General features: G+C 36.2%; 1 protein-coding gene across 2 annotated transcripts in view; it reads left to right on the top strand.

The window, feature by feature from the left end:
- Positions 1-24,505, top strand: part of LIN7A (lin-7 homolog A, crumbs cell polarity complex component) — a 151,482-nt gene that overhangs the window by 77,691 nt on the left and 49,286 nt on the right. Inside the window, exons 3-5 of one of the 2 annotated variants that reach the window (XR_005202614.1) lie at positions 19,535-19,606; positions 19,682-19,758; positions 21,933-22,142. Coding sequence is in view for 1 of the 2 variants with exons in the window: in XM_017543477.2 (XP_017398966.1) it covers positions 19,535-19,606; positions 21,933-22,142 (282 nt within the window). In the remaining variant the exon portion in view is untranslated. The remainder of the gene's footprint in view (positions 1-19,534; positions 19,607-19,681; positions 19,759-21,932; positions 22,143-24,505) is intronic. The other variant, XM_017543477.2, reaches the window with a different exon arrangement.

Below are 24,505 nucleotides of genomic sequence, written 5' to 3'. Positions count from 1 at the left end.
TGTTTAGTAGAGACAGGGTTTCACCATGTTGGCCAGGGTGGTCTTGATCTCTTGACCTCGTGATCCACCAACCTCAGCCCCCTGAAGTGCTGAGATTACAGGCGTGAGCCACCACGCCCGGACCCTTACCCTATTCTTAAGCATCGTAAGCCATACCACCAGATGCGGTATAGGATAGGTGAGGACCAGAGATGTCTGCTGTATCTACTACTTGGTCATTTAAAAATGCTTTAAAGTTACCTTTCTATGTTAAGAGGACTATGTCAAAATGCCACATCATGTAGACCACATCAAGGTATTTTTTCACATGTTATTGCCAATGAGGTCATTATGAGCTTTCTTTCTCTCCTTCTTGGATGACAGTGCCATGATGGCCATTAGGATGTATAATTAAACACTCATCAGAATAGAAGGTCAAGGGACCTGGGAAACCTGGATGACTCAGGCCAAATAAAATCTTTGGTTAAATGCAGCTTGGCTAAGTTTACATGCACCTTTGGATAGGTGATTACATGCTCTCTTTCTCTTTTCTTTAAGCCAACACGTTGACTGCCTTTTTGTAGATCAAATGTTAGAACTTGATTTAGGCTCTACCTTTATAAATAAGGTAAGTTTAATTACGCATATTTACTGGCTCATTTACCTATTTTAATCTACAAGAAAGTGGAGAGCCAAATCATTATTTGTGAGAGTCTATTTAGTCCTTGAAATAATGAACTTGAAATATAACTCTAATAGAAGTCAGCCTTAAGTCAGCATCCTTAAAATCCCCTTGCTTTCCTTCCTCATTCTTTCTATCCAAGCTGCACATGTATAAGAGCTAGAGCCCATCTTAGGTTAGAAATCAGATCCTAGTGATTGATTGTTTTATAGTCTTGACATCCATCATTAATTATACAGAGCCAAGCATGGTGCATTGACCATAACTTGAATGCAACAGAACACGTGAAAAAAGATGTAATGGAGAACTCCTCTCTGTGAAGAGGGTAGTCTGGCATTTTGTGAGTCAGGATGGTGTTAGTAAAGGTAAGCCCAGTCTGGGATCCTTAATTTTATACCTTCTTTTTCTGTAGAAAAATTTGAGTCATCTAATGCATACACTCAAGTTCGCAGCTGAGGATGAACAAGCAGTGCTCTGCCTTCCTGATACAACTGATAATCAAGTGGGATTTTTTTCCATCTATTTAGTGCCCTATTCATCACATTGTTGTGCCTTTTCTTGGTGATTTTGCTGTTTAAAATGGCCCCTTACCAGAGTGCTGAAGTGCTATCTACTGTTTGTCAGTACAAGAAGTTGGTGATGTGCCTTAGAGAGAAAATATGTGTTAAATAAGCTTCATTCAGACATGTATTATATCACTGTTGGCCTTGAGATCAACGTTAATGAATCAACAATAGGTATTAAATAAGATGTCTTTAGATAAAAAATGTTCATAAAAGAGTTTTGAATTGATTGTTGGTGAAAATGTACCCAGAGATTCAGAGAAACCTAACGATGCATTTTCTCTAGAAGCAATGTTTTGGTATTTGCTAGTTCAGTCTTTGCAGAGACTTTATACAACATTGCTACAAATAAAAATCAATAGTAGTCCTTATTTTCAATATAATCAATTCAAGAAAAGAGGTCAGGCCTAGGTATACAGTTGTATCACAGAAAAGGTTCAGATCCATAATTTTACAGGATTCCTGAAAATTGTGAAATGTGATGAAGCTCTTTTTGCAAGCTTTACAGATTATCAAATTGTGCCTCACTCTCCGTAGGGTTAGTATAAGCTGAAGGACTTGGTGATAGTTGAGATGGTTATACCTCAACCATCTGGTAACTTCTTTGGAGAAGAACCAAATCATCTGTTTCTCTATTTTGAGATCTATTTTGAAGGTCACACAACTATTATCTTGAAAGTCTTTAAATAATTCTAACACCATCACATTTGGTGGACTTTGACATATGAATCTGGAGGGGACACAAACTTTCAGACTATGGCAATATATCCATAAACTGCTCTTCATTTTTCAATCATCTTTTCATAAATGCATTAAGGGAAATTTATAAGATGAAGTATGATGGCTGCTTTAAAATAATGTAAAAAAATATTTAATTAGTGGGGAAAGTGTTCACAATATTTTAAATAAAAAAACAGATTACATACAATCTAGCACAAGACTGGCTTCAGAGACAACTCTCAAAGACCTGCCTCACAGAGCTGCCTACTCCAAGAACTAGAGTCATCTTTAAGTCATGTTTGTTTTCTGACCAAGAGAATTGCTTAGATTGGTTTTATATCCTCTGGGCTGCCAGGGGTAGCTAGTTGCCCAGCTAATGTGAGATTGCCTGCAGGTTATGAGCAGAGCTCCTCTGGGCACCTCACTCTGCAACCAAGGTGACCCAGTGGGACATCAATGCTGACTAATTAAGACAAGGAGACAGTAAGGACAGTAAGGACAGTGACATGGCTTCTCATTGCAAAGTATCTGCAGAACTAAACCTTCCTGAAGAAAACTCACTTCAGTCCAGACCTTCATTCATGGCACAGTGGCAGTTGTAGCAGCCCTGGACTCCAGACAAAAGCCAACTGCCCCATCTGTTGGGATTACGTGAGTGACCCTGTCACCATCAAATGTGAACACAACTTCTGTTACTCCTCCATCTAGCAATGCTGGCTGGATTTATGGGGCAGGTTCCCTTGCCTGTCTGGTGTCGCCAATGCCAAGAGGGGCACTACAGAAGGAACACCCTGGTGGGAAGGGCAACTGAAACTGCCAAGCTGCTCCACATTACGAGGAACCAAATGAAGAGGCAGACACCAATGTGTTGTGCAAAAAGCACTATCGGATCCTGACCCTTTTCTGTGAGGAAGACCTAGAGGTGCGACATCTCTTGTGTACTCAGCACCCTGATCACCAGGGTCAGTCACCACTTGAGGCCCAGAAAGAAAGCTGCTTGTCATCACCAGAAGAGGCTCAGCAGCTACATTAAGTCTCTGGAAAGGAAAGTTGTAGACATTTGAAAATTAGTAGCCACTCAGGATAGAAAACCTTTACAACTGAAAAATAGGATGAAAAACCAGATACAGACAACCTTCTCTAAATGTGAACACTTGAACCTATTTGTGGATCATGAACAAGAGGCAGTTCTCTCCAGGTTAGCTGATGAAGAGAACATTCTAAATAAACTTAATGCAAACATAGCATTTTCGGACTACATTTCCACAGTCAAAGATGTACTGAAGGAGGTGGCAGAAAAGAGTGTGTGTCAGAAATGAAACTGCTGCTGGGCATCAAGAGTATCTGCAACAGGCATGAAAGCGTGAAAACTTCAGCTCTCTATTCACTCCTGTACAGTTTATCCAGTTGTTCTGGGTTCCAGAATGATGTACAGTTTATCCAGTTATTCTGGGTTCTGAAGCCTTTGATTCCTGCCAGCATTACTGAGAGGCTGAAATGGTCCATTCACCATCCTGAATTAAATGTAGGAGTCTGTAAAGACTCGGTCTTCAGGAAAGGAAAGTGATCTCTATGGTAACAGACAGATGCTGGACAATGCACCTGCAGAATGGTAACTCTGTTGCTTGAGGCTATTCCAGTCATTCTTCTGCTAAAGGAAAAGGCCAGAGTAGTTGGCATCTATCTGCATTATGAGTTTGACATTTTGTGTTGCAATTTGAATGCCTTGTCTCACATCTATTCTTTCATTCATATTAATTTTTCTGAAATACTAAGTTTTATTTCAGAATTGAACATGATTCTAAACCTCCTGCAATCTGTGCAGTAACAGATTATGAAGGATTAACTTGACATTGCTTTATTTTCTTCCTATAAATTGTGGACAGTAGGTAGAATATTGTACGACTCTCCATGAACCTAGAACTAAAATTGTTAAAAGTTTTCCTATGACTTAAACACACATATAAAATTATATAGTGTAGGCTTTTTTGGTCTGGTTTCTTTAACTCAAAAGAATTATTTTGAGATTACCTGCGTTGTTGCACGAGCCAATAGATAACTTGTTTTAATGCTAAATAGCAGTGCCTTACATAGATATACCACAGTTTGCTTATTCATTTCCCCACTGATGGGCATTTGGGCCACATATTGTATCTCCACGGGGAATGTGGATTGCTTCTTCACTCATCCCTTGCCCTTATTATTGGCACACACTGGACTTCCAAAACTCTACCAAAGGGGCAATATACCAATATCTATCAACATTGGAAATGCGTATTCTTTTGACTCGGTAATCTACTTCAATGAATTTATCATAAAGAGATGTTCTCACACTTATAAAACAGATATTCAAGGTTATTTGTTGCAGTACAGATTGTAAGAACAAAAAAGCACCTCATTAGAGGATTGATTAAATTCATTATGATGCTTCCAAATTGGAGTAATATGAGGCTTTAAGTAGAATGAGCATTAATATGTACTCAAATGTCATAATTTCCAAATAGTATAAAAAGTAAAGAAAACAGCTCTCTAGATTCCTCCTCTCTGGATAGGTCATCTCTGAAAGAAAGGCAGCAGCCCCAGTCAGAGGCTTATAGATAAAACTCCCATCTCCCTGGAACAGAGCACCTGGGGGAAGGGGCGGCTGTGGGCACAGCTTCAGCAGATTTAAATATTCCTGCCTACCAGCCCTGAAGAGACCAGAAGATCTCCCAGCACAGCACTCAAGTTCTTCTAAGGGACAGACTACTTCCTCAAGTGGGTCCTTGACCCTGTGCCTCCTGACTGGGAGACACCTCCCAGCAGGGTTTGACAGACACCTCATACAGGAGAGCTCCGGCTGGCATCTGGCAAGTGCTCCTCTTGGACGAAGCTTCCAGAGGAAGGAACTGGCAGCAATCTTTGCTGTTCTGCAGCCTCTGTTGGTGACACTCAGGCAAACAGGGTCTGGAGTGACCCTCCAGAAAACTCCAGCAAACCTGCAGCAGAGGGGCCTGACTGTTAGAAGTAAAACTAACAAACAGAAAGGAATGTCATCAATATCAACAAAAAGGACGTCCACACATAAACCACATCCGAGGGTCACCAACATCAAAGAACGAAGATAGATAAATCCATGAAGATGAGGAAAAAACAGAGAAAAAAGACTGAAAGTTCTAAAAGCCAGAAAGCCTCTTCTCCACCAAAGATTCACAACTCCTAAGCAACAAGGAACAAAACTGGGTGGAGAATGAATTTGATGAATTGACAGAAGTAGGCTTCAGAAGGTGGGTAATAACAATCTACTCCATGCTAAAGGAGCATGTTCTAACCCAATGCAAGGAAGGTAAGAACATTGAAAAAGGATTAGAGGAATTGCTAACTAAAATAACCAGTTTAGAGGAGAACATAAATGACCTGATGGAGCTGAAAAATAACACAAGAACTTCGTGAAGCATACACAAGTATTAATAGCCAAAGCTATCAAGCGGAAGAAAGGATATCAGAGATCGAAGATCAACTTAATGAAATAAAGCATGAAGACAAGATTAGAGAAAAAAGAATGAAAATAAACAAACAAAGGCTCCAAGAAATATGGGGCTATGTGAAAAGACCAAACCTACGTATGATTAGTGTACCTTAAAGTGATAGGGAGAATGGAACCAAGTTGGAAAACACTCTTCTGGATATTATCCAGGAAAACCTCCCTAACCTAGCAAGACAAGCCAACATTCAAATTCAAGAAATGAAGAACACCATAAAGATAATTCTCAAGAAGAGCAACCCCAAGTATTATAATCATCAGATTTACCAAGTTTGAAATGAAAGAAAAAACGTTAAGTGCAGCCAAATAGAAAAGTCGGGTTACCCACAAAGGGAAGCCCATCAGACTAACAGTGGATCTCTCTGCAGAAAGCCTATAAGCCAGAAGAGAGTAGGGGCCAATATTCAACATTCTTAAAGAAAAGAATTTTCAACCCAGAATTTCATATCCAGCCAAACTAAGCTTCATAAACAAAGAAGAAATAAAAATCCTTTACAGACAAGCAAACGCTGAGAGATTTTGTCACCACCAGACCTGCCTTACAAGAGCTCCTAAAGGGAGCACTAAATATGCAAATCAAAACCACAATGAGACACTATCTCATGCCAGTTAGAATGGTGACCATTAAAAAGTCAGGAAACGACAGATCCTGGAGAGGACGTGGAGAAATAGAAATACTTTCGTACTGTTGGTAGGAGTATAAATTAGTTCAACCATTGAGACACTGTGGCAATTCCTCAAGGATCTAGAACAAGAAACACCATTTGACCCAACATTTTCATTGCTGGGTATACACCCAAAGGATTATAAATTATTCTGCTATGAAGATACATGCACATGTATGTTTATTGCAGCACTGTTCACAATAGCAAAGACTTGGAACCAATCCAAATGCCCATCAATGATAGACTGGATAAAGAAAATATGACATATATACACCATGGAATACTATGCAGTCATAAAAAAGGATGAGTTCATGTCCTTTGCAGGGACATGGATGAAGCTGAAAACCATCATTCTCAGCAAACTAACACAAGAACAGAAAACTAAACACCACATGTTCTCACTCATAAGTGGGAGTTGAACAATGAGAAGACATGGACACAGGGAGGGAACATCACACACCAGGGCCTGTCAGGGGGTAGGGGTGTATGGGAGGGATTACAGGGGTTGGAGGAATAGGGGAGGGATAGCATTAGAAGAAATACTTAATGTAAATGACGGGTTGATGAGTGCAGCAAACCACCATGGTATATGTATACCTATGTAACAGACCTACACGTTCTGCACATGTATCCCCAACTTAAAGTATAATAATAATTTTAAAAAGATATTATACCAAAGGTCACTTTGGAAAAACAAAACAAAATATTAGATTATAAAAACTATGTAACGATTGGCTTGATTTAAAAAACTAATGAATAGATTAAAAGTAAATATCATAGACTGTTAATAGTGATTGTCCTTTGGTATGGAATTATAAATCATTTTAATTTCTTGCTTATATATGTTGTACATATTTTCTGTAGTGCATATGAATTATTATTGCTTTTTTTGGGACACAGTTTCACTCTTGTCACCAGGCTGGAGTGCAGTGGTGCCATCTCTGCTCACTGCAACTTCTACCTTTGGGTTCAAGCAATTCTCATGCCTCAGCCTGCCGAGTAGCTGGGGTTACAGGTGCCTGCCACCATGCCCAGCTAATTTTTCTGTTTTTGGTAGAGACAAGGTTTCACCATGTTGGCCAGGCTGATCTCAAACTCCACCTGCCTTGGCCTCCCCAAGTGCTAGGATTACAGATGTCAGCCATTGTGCCTGGCCGAATTACTTTTACTTTAAAATCATTTCTTAAAAGTTTGGGGTTTTATTGTATTTCTTTTCCCCTAAATATCATCCATTTAAAAAGGAACACATGTGAGTTTTTTAATCTTTTTAAAGATGCCTTGGCTCAATAGGTTCAATATAATTAAGGCTGGGCTTATAAATTACATAAATAGATGTTGGAGCCCCTCAAAATCCTTTCACTTTCTCATTCTCATTTTCTCCTAGAGGATAAAATTTACACAAAGTCTTCCTCTGCTAATTAAAGAAATAACTCACAAATTATATTTTATAGCCTACAGTTTTCCTCTAAGCTTTAGACCTACATATTAGCTGTCTACTCAACATCGCCTCCTGGAGATCACAAGATGACTCAAACAACATTGTCTGAAATCAAACTCATTAACCCATGTACTTTACCATGCCATCAAACTGGACCTCTTGCTATCTTTTGTCATTCTGAGCCCACCGTCATCAAATTATATTGTTTGCTCCCTAATTATACTCACTGTTGTTAACATCTCTCACCTCCCAAACTATTAGTATTGTTTTTAACCTTAATTCATTTATGATGCAGTATTAACTGTGTGTCAAATATTATATGGAACACACTTAAGCTAGAAATTTATTCATTGTTTATCTGAAGTTCTCGTTTAATTGGGCATCTTGTATTTTCATTGTTACATCTGGTAACCTTATTATTAGCTATAATAATTTTAACTCGATCAACTGAATAATGAGGTTGGTTCCTATTAACTGAGTTAAATTTTTTCCTCAGCGTTCATTTGATTAGTGGATATGACTCTTATGACAATGACAATGTATCCCTAATTGTTCCTAGATGATGTATTCACCTGATAAACTTACTTTAAGAAGTAAAACTTATTTTACAACCCTTACAAACTTTTAAGTACACTAGTAAATTTCAAGTGTTCTGAGCCAATATCTAAGCATTTTGCAATCTTTCATAAAATTTCACATCAACATAATCCAAATGGTAAAAAATAAAGCACATTTGAAGCCCCAAACCTTGCTTGAATTTTACCCAAAATAAGCAAATAAAGATAATTATGTCACTTTGAATGGTGCTATGCTAATTGTAAATGACATCTTCCTAAAATTTTGCTCAGGCATTTCCTGACAGAGGGGACTCTTGCTGTGTAGCAAAAACAAGACAGGGAACAGCTGCTTTCAGGGAATTCTTTTGAACAACAACAAAAAAATAAATTTCTTCCTGGTGACTTGGCCACCTGCCATGTGGACACTGTAGAAACACCCTGCTATTTGTGATCTCATTTTTTTTTTGACGTTATTAAATGATTGTACAAATTATTTAATGTGAACTACTTTATTAAAGTTATATATGTTAAGAACCACTCGGAAATAAAAACCAATTATAAAAACCAGTAGTGAAATTAAAGGTTAATAGCATAGTTTTAAAATTATACTCATTCTTTAGTTTCAGTTTTGCAACTAATTATCCTGCTTTTAGATAATAGAATAATTCTGAAACTATAAAAATGAGCAAAGTATTAACTTTGGAACTATTTACTTTGGAAAATTAAGTGAGTGGCATACTCATCTTAACTCATTTAAAACAAGTGATATAAATAACTTCTGGACACTTGAAAATTGGTAGAGATTGTTGAGGACTGTGCTGTATTACGTACCTATAGTCCTGATGCCTCCCTACTGAGCTCCCTCAAAGCCAGAATCAAAAAGATGTGCCATTTACTGTCAGACACAAGGAGACATTTAATCCTCTCTGTTAAGTGTTTCTAGAATACCATCCTAGAGGGTCTTCCCATCCTTTACACATCATTTAAGAGATAGAGTGTTGGAGATGTTTCTCATGTGTCCTTCTCATTAAACTTAATCTATAAACATTTCAGAAAAAGTCCTAGTTTCTTTGTAACTTGGGTAAGCAGATGGTTAGATATTTAAGGCCATCACTGTGTCCAAAATGCTTCTCATCTTCATCTGATCTGATCATTGGAGATGACTTGCAACTTGAGACTACATTTTTCTTCAATCTGGTAATACCATTTTCACAGAAATTGGCTTTAAGACATGAGATTGGTCATAAATTATGAACAATTTCAATTTGACTGTTCTATATCTGGAGTCTAGTTAATGTCCTTTAAAGCAAATCATAAGTGGCATGTATCACATTGAAGCGAAATGTCTGAGTCACGTAGCTGAGCTCAGAAATATGCTTGTGGGCTGTAAGAAATAGACATGAGTTTTCAGTGCTATTAAAATGGTATTCCAGTCAAGGGTCCAGCAGTGCTCAAATCCTCTTCTGCATTCTGTCCTTCCTTCTCAGGGATTATTACCAAAGGAAGCCAGGTATAAGGGCCATAATCAAATGGGAAACAAAGCACCACTTTGTTGTTATCATCATGGAAAGCACCCAGATCTTCTCTAGTGAAGCTCTTTCTAATAAAATATAGATTGGAGAATGAAGCCTGGGCCCAGATGCCTAAGTAAACTGTCTCTTTTACTCCTCTCTGAATCTAAGATATCTGGCTTGGCCTAGAAGGTGGTATATAAAATGAGAAGACTAGCTATATCGGCTCCAAGCAGGTATCCCCACCTAAGTTCTTGTGACATGGATGCAGAAAAAGAAGAAGGTGTATCTCACAGCAGCTAACCTTTTAGAGACACTATCAATACCAACCACCAGTAAAGCCACGGCCTTGTACGGTTCCTGGGTGCTGATCAATCACATGAGCACATCTTTCTTCCATAAGGATATTGGGGCAACCAATAAGAGGGTGTGCAGAGGCTAAAATGTGTGCAACTAGGCAAGAAGTCTTTCATCTAAAGTATCACATTTGCATCACATTTGTTTTCAATCTTCAAATTCAGTGAAGTTTTTTTGTTTGTTTTGTTTTTAGTTACGAGTAATGCCATCCTATTAATAACTTGGCTGTCAGATACATCTTGTCAGGATACAATTGAAGTAGTAGGCTCTAGAGGTAGGCTGATTTTGTTTCTTGAAGCCAATAGTGAGTGATACATCAATGAGTGTCATCTGAAGTTTCTTCTTCAGTGCCAAAAGGAAGCACTTTCTAGCCAAAGGCACTTTACACTGCATCAGCATGGTTTAAAATACCAATGAAAGTAATGGAGTTAACAGCCTAAACAAAGGTCTTTTATATCCTTTGTGACTAAAAACTGGAGAGTTCATTTGTTTTTCTTCCTTGAGGACATAAATAGTATTTTACATGACACAGTTACCACTGAACCTAGGAGGAATGCTTCCCCTCCAAGACCTTGACCTATTCCTAGAATTTGTCAACTGGTAAAACCAATTTGCCACATTGATTTTACCAGTAATACCATCAAATGTCTGCTTTAATGGTGGAATGCTCTTTTGTAACTCATTTCAGCCTAATAAAGATGTTGTCTTTTGCTGCTTCATACCTGTCAGTATTTTTTCTTGTCTGACGGGTGACATGTTTTCATCAAAGTTGATGGCTGCAGAGAAATGTAGAAAGATAAGACTCTGGAAATTCTATCCTTCTTGGATTTTCACTGGATTGATTTGACCTTTGATGATCTTACTGTAGTAGACATGACTTGTAAACAGTCTGTGCCATTGCCATTTAATTTTTCTTTTTTCTTTTCATGCAAAAAATGACTGACCCCAGGCAGTAAATTCCATACCCTAAATTTTTTAGTTTATAGGAATTCTAACACTGCAGTTTTACACAATATTTTCCACAGTTACAAAAGTATGTAGAAAAGATATATGAAAGATATATGGATAGCTATATCTTTAGATATTTAAAATTTATATGTGGCTGCCAGTTTTTCAAAATGAAAGAAGAAAACTTAAGACAATAGATAGATATTTTTAAAACATCTCTTCCTTCGTAGATGAATCAGTTATTTCCACAAAACATCCCAAAATAAGCAGACCAAGTTGTTGACGACTTAAGTTCTATTTCTGTTTTATTCTAGTCATATCAAGTAGGCACATTCATATCAGGACACTTAATTTTGCAGGCATGGACTCCATTCCACTGAATGCAATTAAACTTAGAGCCTCAAATGATCCACAAAATCATTTTAGATACCTCCCTTGGCCTAAAATCTGCTTTCAAAAAGCCTGCAGTATTTTTATTATTTTATGATAAGTACATTATGGTTTAATAGTATGAATGTTGCCCAACTACTCAGGTAGCCTATAATTGTAAAACAATGTAGGGAGCTAAACATTTTTAATGTAATGAAGTTTTTTTTAAATATTTTAAAGTCAAATACCACATCAAATAATTTTTCTTTATTCAACTCATCTGAAAAATAAAGAAATCCATTAAAAACTATAGGTAGGTATAGATATTAATCTTAATTTTTACATTTTTTTAATTGAAAAACCATTCTTACATGCTTTATAAGAAAAGTCATATGTTTTCAGCCAGAACTGTCATCTGCTAGTAATTGGCCAAAATGACGACCACAAAGGAAAAGAGCGCCCAATATATGTTCTCTAGGCCTTTTAGAAAACATGCAGTTGTTCTTTTGGCCACATATATGCGAATCTGTAAGAAAGGTGATACCATAAATATCAGGGGAATGGGTATTGTTCAAAAAGGGATGCCCCACAAGTGTTACCGTGGGAAAGCTGGAAGAGTCTACATGTTCCCCAGCATGCTGTTGGCATTGCTGTAAACAAACAAGTTAAGGGCAAGATTCTTGCCAAGAGAATTAATGTGCATATTGAGCACATTAAGCACTCTAAGAGCCGAGATCTCTTCCTGAAACACGTGAAGGAAAGTGATCTGAAAAAGAAAGAAGCCAAAGAGAAAGGTACCTGGGTTCAAGTGAAGCACCAGCCTGCTCCACCCAGAGAAGCACACTTTCTGAGAACCAATGGGAAGGAGCCTGAGCTGCTGGAGTCTGTTCCCTGTGAATTCATGGCCTAATAGCTGTTTAAAAAAAAAAAAAAAAAAAAAAACTTTTTTTTTTTTCTATATTTTTTTTAAGGGTTTTTTTTTTTTTTTTTTTCCAGTCACTGATAGACAGGGGTTTATATGATGCTAATTGTAATTCCATTGACATTTTAGTAACCAGCCCATCTATAATGAGGCTCTACAAAATCTCTGAAGCATCCTATGTTTTAAAGAGATGTTCTTATCCATTAAAATATATCTACTATTTTCCATGCTTATAAACTTTGTGGAATGAGGATGAATGTTATCTTTTTATTGTATGAAATACATTCTTAGATATATATGTCTTCATGTTTCAAATCCTTACATTTAGCTTCTGAAATCATGATTAAGTTTCTAAATATTTTTATCTCTTTAAAATGTTTTCTGCGTTCCTAACCCTTAAATATATTTTCTGCTTTTTTTTTAACTTTATGCTTTAAGTTCTGGGATACATATACAGAATGTGCAGGTCTGTTACATAGGTATACACGTGCCATGGTGGTTTGCTGTACCCATCAATCCATCACCTACATTAGGTATTTCTCCCAATGCTATCCCTCCCTAGTTCCCTACCCCACAACAGGCCCCAGTGTGTGATATTCCCCTCCCTGTGTCCATGTGTTCTCATTGTTCAACTCCCGCTTATGAGTGAGAACATGTGGTGTTTAGTTTTCTGTTCTTGTGTTAGTTTGCTGAGAATGATGGTTTTCAGCTTCATCTATGTCCCTGAAAAGAACATGAACTCATCCGTTTTGTTTTTGTTTTTGTTTCTTGAGACTTGAGTTTCTGCTCTGCCGCCAGGCTGGAGTGCAGTGGCAGCAATCTCAGCTCACTGCACTCTCCGCCTCCCAGATTCATGCATTTCTCCTGCCTCAGCCTCTGAGTAGCTGGGACTACAGGCATGGGCCACCACGCCCAGCCGATTCTTGTATTTTTAGTAGAGATGGGATTTCACCATGTTGGCCAGAATGGTCTCGATCTCTTTGACCTTGTGATCTGCCCACCTCGGCCTCCCAAAGTGCTAGGATTACAGGTGAAAACCACCACGCCCAGCTGAACTCATCCTTTTTTATGGCTGCATGGGTATTCCATGGTGTATATGTGCCACATTTTCTTTATCCAGTCTATCACTGATGGGCATTTGGATTGGTTCCAAGTCTTTGCTATTGTGAACAGTGCTGCAATAAATATATGTGTGCATGTGTCTTTATAGTAGAATGATTTATAATCCTTTGGGTATATATCCAGCAATTTTCTGGTTCTAGATCCTTGAGGAGTTGCCACATTGTCTTCCAGAATGGTTGAACTAATGCACACACCTCATGGTGTAAAAGTTTGTGCCAATTATGAATAAAGTTGCTACAAGTATTTCCATATTGTTTTTGTATGAATATAACTTTTTACTTATCTTGGATACATAGCTAGAAGCAGATGACTGGATCTTACAGTAAATATGGATTAAGTTTGGAAACTGTTATAGGAAATAATATAGCAAACTGTTATAGGAAACTGTTATTTCATTTTCTCAAATGGCTGTACCATTTTGTGTTCCCACTAGCCATGTTCAAGGGTTCTAGTTCTTCAGCAGGGCACAGTGGCTCATGTCTGTAATCCCAGCACTTTGGGAGGCCTAGGCAGTTGGATCACTTGAGGTCAGGAGTTCAAGACCAGCCTGACCAACATGGTGAAACCCCGTCTCTAATATAAATACAAAAAAAAATTAGTCTGGCATGGTAGTGAATGCCTGTAAGTTACTCAGGAGTCTGAGGCAACAGAATCGCTTGAATCTGGGAGGCAGAGCTTACAGTGAGCGGAGATAGTGCCAGCGCACTCCAGCCTGGGTGATAGAGTGACTCCATCTCAAAAAAAGAAAAAAAAATTTTAGTTCTCCAACATTCTCACCTACAGTAGATATTGTCAAGTATTTTTTTTAACCTGCGCATTCTAATTAAGTATGTAGGTATATCTAAGAATGGTTTTAATTTGAATTTTCCTAAGTAACTAATGGTGTTGAGTATCTTTCCATATTTGCTAGCCATACATTTTCCATGATAATGTACCTATTCAAATACTTTACTCATTTTTAATTGTATTGTTTACTTATTGGCTTTTGGCAGTTCTTTATAGATTCTGGATATGAGGCCTTTATCAGATACATGTTTTGCAAACATTTTCTGCCAGTAGGCTTGTCTTTTCATTTTTTAACAGTGTTTTTCAAAGAGTGCTGTTTTTTAAAACTATTATTTAGGCTATCTTCTTGGTTTGTAGACCCTCATATGAACAAATTTGCACTAACTTCTAATGAACAAAATTATAAGTTTCAGAATTGGAAGGAATCGAAGAAAAGAGACCCTAAAGACAGCATAGTTCTGTATAACATTTCCTTGAGGAATATAGCAATCAGGAACTTTTTTGGCTGAAAGTAGCAGAAAGTCTAACTGTAGTGGCTTAAACAAGAATGCTTTTCTTCATTATAACAAAATCAGAGATAGGCAGCTGTATGCATGCATTTAGGAGTCCCATGTAATCAGAACTGACATCTGTACACTTCCTTGGTCCTTCTCTCTGAAGTTGAAGGTTGCAACTACAGCTGATAATATCCGCACACAAAACAAGTAGAAGACAGGGAAAAGTGTAGCACCACGAGAGCAACACTGTCCCTGCAGCTTCTCACCTGCTTCCAGCTGAATTGTCATTGGACAGAACTGGGTCATATGATCAGACAATACTGGGAAGAGGGGGTTGAAACTGGGGATTGTGTGAGATGAGTCTATCTAGTGTCTGCCTCAGCAGAAAGTTTTAAATAACATCAAATACAAAAGGCAATAAACCTCTACTATAAAACTAGAAGAGAGAACAATCAAAATCTAGCTTTAAATTCAAGGTTTTTAAAAACTTGCTGCTGGCTAAGCAACTAAATTCTAAAGGCATTTTTCCAACTGTATCTTATGTGTATATATATAAAATAGTAATAATAGAAATAATAGTAGCTATTAGAATAAAAGCGTAATAAGAATAATGGGTTATGGTTTATGAAGCCACATACTTTATCTTCTTTGATTGCCTCTTTGAATATAGGCTTTTATATAATAGACAACTAAGGTACACAGATAGTAGGTTACTTAAAGTCACATAGAAAGGAGATCCAGAATGAGAAACTCACAGTATAGTTTTACTATCCCTTACCTGCCTTTCTGTACCAATTAGGGTTTTCAAGATCAAGAAGAACTATACAATGTAAAGCTTATATTGTGATAATGTTTGCATGACCTGTGTATGTAAACTTGGTAAATAAAGTGAAGTTTTTACTTCATTTATACTTATTATTTCCTCAGTGATAAAATTTCCATCCAGAAAAAGTATTCTATTTTCATTTCAATATAGAGAAAAATAAAATGGAAATCATTCACTTAAAAAAACAGAACAGCCCTTCTATAGTGAAAATTAATGTTGTTTTAAACATTAATTAAAAGCAACCATTATTTTTTTCTTTCATAATTTAGCCCAGGTGCCTAACATATTGACTAGAATTACCCCTAAATGAATGTTAGTTGAACAAATGAATAAATTAACTTTCTGAAACAACTGACTATAATTTTATTGCTTTTTAAAGTTAATCTTTTTCAATTTTGAGTAACTTGGAATAGGTTCTAAATATGCAAAATGCTATTGAATCTCAGTAATTTATTCAAGGTTAGGAAATTACTGATGCTGAAATATAAGGTTAAACCCCGTATGAGTGTCCATCAATTATTTGGCCTACACTAAAAACTAAACCCATTTTACCAATGAAGTGTGCTTACAAATGCTGTATCTGGAGTTTGTCATACATTCTGGGACTCAAAGGATTCAGGAGACAATAAGCCCCGCTTATCAGCCCCTTGTTAAAGCACATACAACTATTTTCTCTTTTCCCTTTGAGAACTTTCTCAGGGTATCTGGTAAAATACATTGGCTTTCCATGACAACTCTGTTCAAAATTTTACAAATACTTTAAAAATTGTCCTTGAAAACTAAGATAGGCATGCATATATTTTGTGCCTTAGGAAATGAGAGGCTAAGGAAGTTCATAAGGTGACACAGCTAATGGTGACAGAATTAATATCTCCAGGATTTGACCTGAATCTGCAACCAGATCATGTCCTCTTTAACTCACTTTTGAAGACCAAATCAGAATCCATTGTGTTTTGTAGAAAAAAAAGAAAAGACTGGCAATAATACTGGATTCATTCCATTAAATCTTCATGTATTATAATCATAAAAGAAGATTAAAATGATATTTCACTTTATTGGTTTCAGGATTGTTGCATTGCATAGTTGCAGCCATCACTTGTTTAATGGTAGCCACTATATAAAACCTAGATTCCTTTATTGAAAATATACAAAAATGCTTGTAACACCTTCAAGTTTTTGTGCACACTGATGCTGCCAAAATCGTAGTGATCTGATGCTGTTTTAATGTAAGAAAGTCTGATATGGTTGAAAGAGGAAAGATTTTGAAGGCAGATACAGATGAGTTGGTGTACCAAATCTGCAACAAATTAGCCACATGGTCATCAGTATGTTGCTACCGCTGAGACTCACTGTCTTTGTGTGTAGAGTGCCCAAATCATAAGCTGGGAGAATTAAATGAGCTCATAAATATAAAACGCTTAGTGTTACATTCAGCCCATGGTGGTTCCTCATTAAATATACACCAGAATTATGGTAATTTACTCCAACAAATATTTATTGACTGTTTTACAAGAGCTCAGTGCTGTGCAAGTGTGTTTTTACAGCTTACTAATCATTGCATTTAAGAAGAAAATGTAGAGCTTAATTTCTTAGATCAGGATTTCTCAGCCTCAGCACTATTGATATTTTGGCAGATAATTCTTTGTTGTGTGAGGCTTCGCTGTGCACTGTAGGAATTTAGCAGCATCCCTGGCCACCACAGGCTAGATGCAGTGGCGTCCCATCCCTGCCCATTTATCACAACCAAAAATGTCTCCAGACGTTGCCAAATGTCTCCTGGAGGGCAACATTCCCTCCATTTGAGAACTACAGCCCTTGATCGATTCTATGTAGGGAGTGTTCGAGATCTGCTCATCCTAGAAGATTCTCCCCAAAAGGTCCATGGTCAAATAAGATGAGAAACATCACATACCAACTACAGTGTAACAGTGATAGCTGACTTTTGGAACCACAGTACACATGGCAAACTGTTCTTATATTATTTAATCCTCAGACCTAGAAGTTACTTACTATCTTAAGGCACATTTTCAAAATGAGGAAATTGAGGATCAGAGAAATCAAGTAGCTGACAAACATCATACAATTAAATGGTACAGCTAGGGTTTGCTTCCAAGCCATCTCCAGAGTCTGCAAAATTATCTACTACACAGACTTGATCCTTGAATATCCCACTTTTTAATTCAAAATCAATTTGGGGTGTTGAGGCTAATTATCCTTATATTTGTGATGTTTATTAGGTACAGGTATTTACTTTATCTCCAGTACTTACAAAATTACCTTTTGTTGTAATCAACTGATGACAATGTTCCAATTATTTGCTAAATGAGCGTCTTCATAAACATCCTTAGATGCCGGTAAAGTCACTTTCCCTGGCAATGTTAATCAAAATAACTTCAGACAAATTCAGCTGGCCAGGAACTGTGGAAGGAGAGGCTCACTCTGCCTGAGGGAGGCAGAAATCATTTAATAGAGGAGACAATATTTGAATTGGACCTTTTATCATCATATTAAATTTGGATGAATAAGAGCCTGCCAGGTGGAAGGGCATTCCTAGTAGATTAAACGGGATATGCAGAGACCTGGGTAACTTAGAGAGTTCGATATGTTTGAGGAATGGTGGGGGTGGAGGAAAGAAAATAGGAAAATAGAACTAGAGAGAAGGCTGAGTTCTGCATTAATATCTGGGACTTGACTCCTGTAGGTATTTGCCCTTATCACCTTTGCTGTAAGGGCAGCAGACAGCCAAGAGCACAGTAGGGACATGGTCAGATAGGTACTTGATGATCACCGAAGAGTATTTTGTTTGATGGCAGGGAGACCCAATTAAGACACTAATGCAATGCTTTCAGCAAGAGATAATGAGCTAGGGTGGAATGAAGGGTCAGATTTGAGAGAGTTTATTACAAGAGAAGCAGGGCAGGGAAAATCCTCCCCTGAAATGGGCTGCTAGAGCAAATAAGTAGAATTTATTTTTGGAAAGGCTGTCTTTGTGAAACAAAAGATGCACTTCCAAGAAAATAACCTGGAAGTATGTTTAGCAGCTGTTCAGGTAACTTGGAGAATTTGCAATAACATATCTCAGATTCCACAAATGCCCTCCTAAAAATTTGTTCTTGTCCCCATTCAGATTTCCCATAGAAATTGAATACCTCCTGATTGTTAAGTGGAGATTCGGAGCTAAAAGTTAGATTCTGAGTTGTACTGCTCGCTTTTTAGTCCAGACTATTTTGTCAATTTCCTTCTAACCATGTCACTTGGGAAAGATGAGTCAGCATTAGTGGAGATTCAACCAAATGTATTTGAGAAATCATGAGCCAGCCAAAAATGTGGGAAAGAGATTAGTTCCAGACACTCAATAAACAGTTGTTGAATTAATCAAATGTTGGTGAATTAATCAAATGTTGAATTCACTTAATTACTTTTGACTTAAGCATGTAAAATAAGATTAATAGAAAGAAAGAAAGGAAAAGAAAGAAAGAGAAGAAAGAAAAAGAAAGAAAGAAAGAGAAAGAAAGAAAGAGAAAATCCTTTAAAACTTCTATTGTAGTTTTCCTTTTTTTTTTTTTTTTTACTGAAATAGCTAATGGATCTCTCCCCGAAAATACTCTAGCATAGTACCAAATGGACTTTTAATGCTATGCATTTTCACTTTTACTATTTAAATCCAAAATGAACATATAGTCCAACACATTTAACCTTGCTACTTTTTTCCAAACATCTTACTCAAGGTGCCCTTTAAGTTTTTTTTCTCTAACTTTAGTTTGTTTAAGATGAAGCAATTTATTTTAACATGGGTACAAAGATTTTATAATCCTATCCCTGGCAGTTTAGAAGAAACAATTTTTTCTACTACATTTTAATGATTTCTGTAATTGTGTCTAAAATCACAATGAGTAAAAATATCTGCTGTTCCAAGAGTGCTATTAGGTACACTCCTAATCATCAGACCTATTTCATTTTGTAATAGAGCAGTTTTTTCCCAAATTGAAAATATAATTTCCTTTCTGCAATAAAAGAACTATTATTCTTAATGTTCTTACACATTCTTCTTTTTATGTGAACATTTTAGGTGTATCAATATATGCATGAAACGATAACTGTTAATGGCTGTCCCGAATTCCGTGCAAGGGCAACAGCAAAGGTAAGCCTTGAGTAACTTTAAAAATACACTTGACCCCAGTTATCTAGTAATTGATTGTGCGCGTGTGTGTTTCAGGTATTCTCGTGTGTACACTGTAAGAGAATTTAGACATCAGTGGCAGCCCAGAGTCTAGAACCAGTACTACTTCTCAGGTAAAAATCCTAATGGAAAATTGAACTTTTCTGCTGCTTCTGTAGCTTAAGAAAGGAGAATGATTTCATTAAACTCACTTAATGTCCATTTGGCACAAGCAAATCTACTGGTTCATTGTATGAAATACTATATGATTTTCTGACACATTGTTCTGATCCAAAAGAACTTGTATTGTATTCAGTGCATGAAGATTTATTTGTACCAGTGTAAAGATTTGATTTCAATTAGACAGGAAAAGAATTCACCTGACACTCACTGATCTAGTATACTTCTATGTATTCAGCGGAGCAGTGGAAGGGTGTGGCATTGACCTGTAGAAAAGGCCTGTCACCTTTTATGGTGGTGACCACATCTGCCCTTTAAAAACTCAAATCCAGAGATTGTAGAGACCCTACTAATAAAAATGTTATACCAATAGGATCGTGAAATTATCAGGAAAATAGACGATTAGGAAATATCAATTTTAAACTAAAATCACTGATGCAGCTCTTCTTTTACAAACACACAAATGTTATAACAGAAACATGACTAGCTTTTAAAAATACTGTATCTTTCTAATACTGTATAAGAAATAAACATTGAATAATAAATGATTAGAATTTTCCATTTAATTCTTTTGTGTTACATCAACGCTTGTTTAGTTTCTCTCTTGATTTTTAGTTTTTATTCTGTAACTGAACACTGTAGATTTGTAAGGTTTTTTTTTTTTTTTTTATTTTTTTTTTGTTTAAACTCAGGGAAAAAAGAGAGTGTTATTATCATTACATCATGCTTTGCTTGTACTGAAGTGGAACGCACAGAGAAAAATGATCCCTATGTGGCTTAATTAAGGGGAAAGTGAATTGTGTAGTGTTTTACCATTCTCATTTCTTATTCATGTAGAACAGCAGGATAGCAGCATAATGTTGCAATAGCACAATCTTTTCTGGTTGTTTCTGGGCTGTCTGCATTGCATCCATGTCAGCCATTAAAACCTATGCATGACAACAAGGTTTGCATGAGCAAATGCATGTAGCTAAAAACAAGCCATTGTTTTCATATCATTCACTATGTTTCACTTAAATGCAGACAGTAGCATAATGCTAAACTGATGTGATAATGCTGTGTGTGGAAAAGAATGTACAGTAGTTGGGAATAAATATTTTCACATTGTTGAGTAAGTCACTTTGTAGTAGGCATCTAATCAACTGTGGTCAAGGTGAATTAATAAAAATGAAAAATAGGAAGCAGGCAGAGAATCTTTTCTTGATAGAAACTACCTAAATGCTGTGATTTTATTTCTATGAGGTTAGTGGGAACTAATGGTAAGTTGTTTTCTTGAACTAATTTAATGAAATTAGTACATGAATTTTAAAATAAATTATGTCTATATTAAATAATGTTTTGTGTATCTAGGTATAAAACCATCGACTGTTCATATTGCCTATTTTGTTATAATAGCTGAAATATTAATATATAATATATAGAGAAAAAAATCCTGTTCCAGATAAGATTTCTCAGTATGAAATAATATGGAATATTGGCATAAACTAACAATAATCTGCTTGAATCTATTATGTTATTTTAGTTTTTATTCCTTTTAAGTCATCCTTAATTTTTAAAAAACTTAAATTGGCTAAGCCTGTGGGTTGACAAATAGCAAGATTACATATATATTCAAAAGTATATATACATATAAGTGCTCTTTAATTTATTTTAAAAAAAAACTTACGAACTTTTATCTGCAAGCACCAGCATCAGATTAGACTGTATGTCATACAAAAGACTGCAAGACATCATCTCTGCTCATAGTACATGTTATACATATAACATATGTATAAAATAATTATAATAGTCGATAGTACATGTAACAAAGTTATTTAGAATCCAGGAATAGGAAGAATTGCACCTTACCAAGATAACTGGAAAATATTTTTATGAAGACAGGAAAATGTTGTTATCCCAGATAAGCCCTAGGAAGCTGGAAATAGATGAGTAGGGCTTTACCAAAGAAAGAAATCATAGATGGCATCTAAATGAAGAAAGGCCTCTCCTTTTTGTGTTCTTTCTTTCACAGGAGAATACTATAAAAATAGGAAAAGTTGCCTGCGCTACCCACTGCAAAGCATATGATTAGCCTTATTTCCCTCATTTTATTACCAAACGACCATCTTTTTTTTTTTTTTTTTTTCAGGCAACAGTTGCAGCTTTTGCAGCTAGCGAAGGCCACTCCCACCCTCGGGTAGTTGAACTGCCAAAGACTGATGAAGGCCTGGGTTTTAATGTGATGGGAGGAAAGGAGCAAAATTCCCCCATTTATATCTCTCGCATCATTCCTGGAGGGGTGGCTGAAAGACATGGAGGCCTCAAAAGAGGAGATCAGCTGCTATCAGTGAACGGAGTGGTATGTTTATGAAAGAACCAGAGATTTTCTCCTTAAGCCCTTTCTTTTTTTTTTCTCCTGCCATTACAGAAGTAAATGCTGAAATCCTAGAACAAATATTAATTTTGTGTCTAAACAGCTTTTTAAGCATTGATGGATATTAAGCCTATAAAAGCTATAATCTATTTTTTATGTTTCATTTCATTATGTTCAGTTATGATAAATATCAATGAGTTGAAAAAACATCCCAGAAAATTAATCCAACTAGCAGAATTTCTTCCCATAATGTTCCAAGTAACATTTGCAAGAAAACAGTAATTTCAAGATACTTTTATCCTAAGTTACTATAAGCAAATACATACATTTTAAGAATAAAGATAAAACCCCTTACTTTGTAATGTGTGTGGGTTTTTTCATTTTAAGGGTAATCTCAGTGTTTATATAATAACACATATGAAAAAGGCTAATGCACTCAAAATTCTTGAAGCCAGATCTAGAGCTATAGTGTAATAAAAACATATTAGCCTCTCCCAAAAAAGTTTGATTAAATTACCTATTCATCATATATGCTTTTGTTTTTAAAGAAAATTAGAGTAAATTAAAATATAGAATAATTTAAAGTATGAATATACATTTTTTCATAGCTTATATTCCCTAGATACCACCACTTCCACTTGTAATAATGAGTTGCTAAAGAAATCACTTCCTATGAAATGAATAATTTTCTCCCTATAACTTCCACTTATATTAAACATAAATTATCTAGAAACATACATTTCAGAAATATAAACAGAAACATGTCAATGTTTACCTTTCTATTAACCTAAGATCTTTTTTCTAAGAACTTACAAAATTTAATGTATAAATCAGATTTCAGTTATTTGGGGCCAGATTAATTTAGGCTTGGAACACAATATCCAAAATAAAATGCAATTGGAACATGATATTTTATTGGTAACTATGGAATGAAATTCTTCTGTATTCATATCTTGAATTTTATTTATTTGTTTTTTATTTTTAGACTGACTAGTAGTTTCACAGAACCCAAAACTATTCCTTCAATTCTGCTGTCCTCTAATGTATGTCAAAACTCTCATCCCATGAATATTTTATATCACTTCAGCATTCTAATTACTATTTACTTTTTTCTATGTTATAATGTTTTGAGATAAGCTTTTTATTGACCTTTAGATAACTGTGACTTTTTCAAAGCATGTTGCAAGTAATAATTTCAGAGTCAAACTTTCTGGTAGAGGACTCTAGAGCTAGGTCACACAATTATGTCACACAGAGGTTCATGCCCCAGAGTATAAACTTGCAATTCCTCTGAATATACTTTATAAATCAAATAAGATATAGATTTTAAAACAGTATGAAAAGTACAGAACTCATAACATATTAACAGTAATTATAATTGTGTAAAGGAACAATAAATATATATATGTGTGTATATATATATATATATAATAAATGTAATATGTGGTTGACTTTGAACGTTCTTATAAGGGAGCTAAACGGACTTTGTTTACCATAAACATTTGCAAGGAACACACTGTAGGCATTTCATAATTAGTCACCCATTCCTTGCAATGACCTTGTGCTATACCTGGGAGGTGGCAGTTACGTTGCCTGGAATCAAATATACAAGGTTCTACCACCCAATATTCATATAATTATGGATTACTATCTCCTAAACTTGAATTTCTTTATCTGTAAAAAAGGAATAGTACTAATTTGAAGGGCAATGATGAAGAATAAAATGAGGCAAAATGTCTGTTGGGAGGCAAAATGTCTTTTTATATGCCAATTTGGTCATATAAACCTTTGACAGGTAAATGTGGCTACTGGTGAAGGTTGAAGATTAACAACCTCCCAGTGATACTGCTTTTGCTACTTAGGTTAAAAGTAAGTGTTAACAGCAAATTCTGCTACATTTATAGGCATATGTTAGCAAACATTTATTAGCAAGAAGGCAGCGTTCGACACACAACCTCTTTCATAAATTTGATAAAACTCCAGGTCTCTGTCCATTTAGGTGTTCTAATCATAACCTTAGAAAAAGGTTCACTTGAGGCAGATGAGACAACATTCCAAGCCAGGATTTTGTTACCTTTATATTCAGCATCAGGCAATCAGAAATCCTATTAAGACTCACAGCTGGGAGGCCAAGGCGGATGGATCACGAGGTCAAGAGATCGAGACCATCCTGGTCAACATGGTGAAACCCCATCTCTACTAAAAATACAAAAAATCAGCTGGGCATGGTGGCGCATGCCTGTAATCCCAGCTATTCAGGAGGCTGAGGCAGGAGAATTGCCTGAACCCAGGACGTGGAGGTTACAGTGAGCCGAGATTGCGCCATTGCACTCCAGCCTGGGTAACAA

The sequence above is a fragment of the Cebus imitator genome, unplaced genomic scaffold (genome assembly GCF_001604975.1).
Source record: "Cebus imitator isolate Cc_AM_T3 unplaced genomic scaffold, Cebus_imitator-1.0 Scaffold156, whole genome shotgun sequence".
NCBI lineage: Eukaryota > Metazoa > Chordata > Mammalia > Primates > Cebidae > Cebus > Cebus imitator.
Note: the sequence above shows the minus strand (reverse complement) of the source record. Positions and strands in the feature narration are given on the sequence as shown.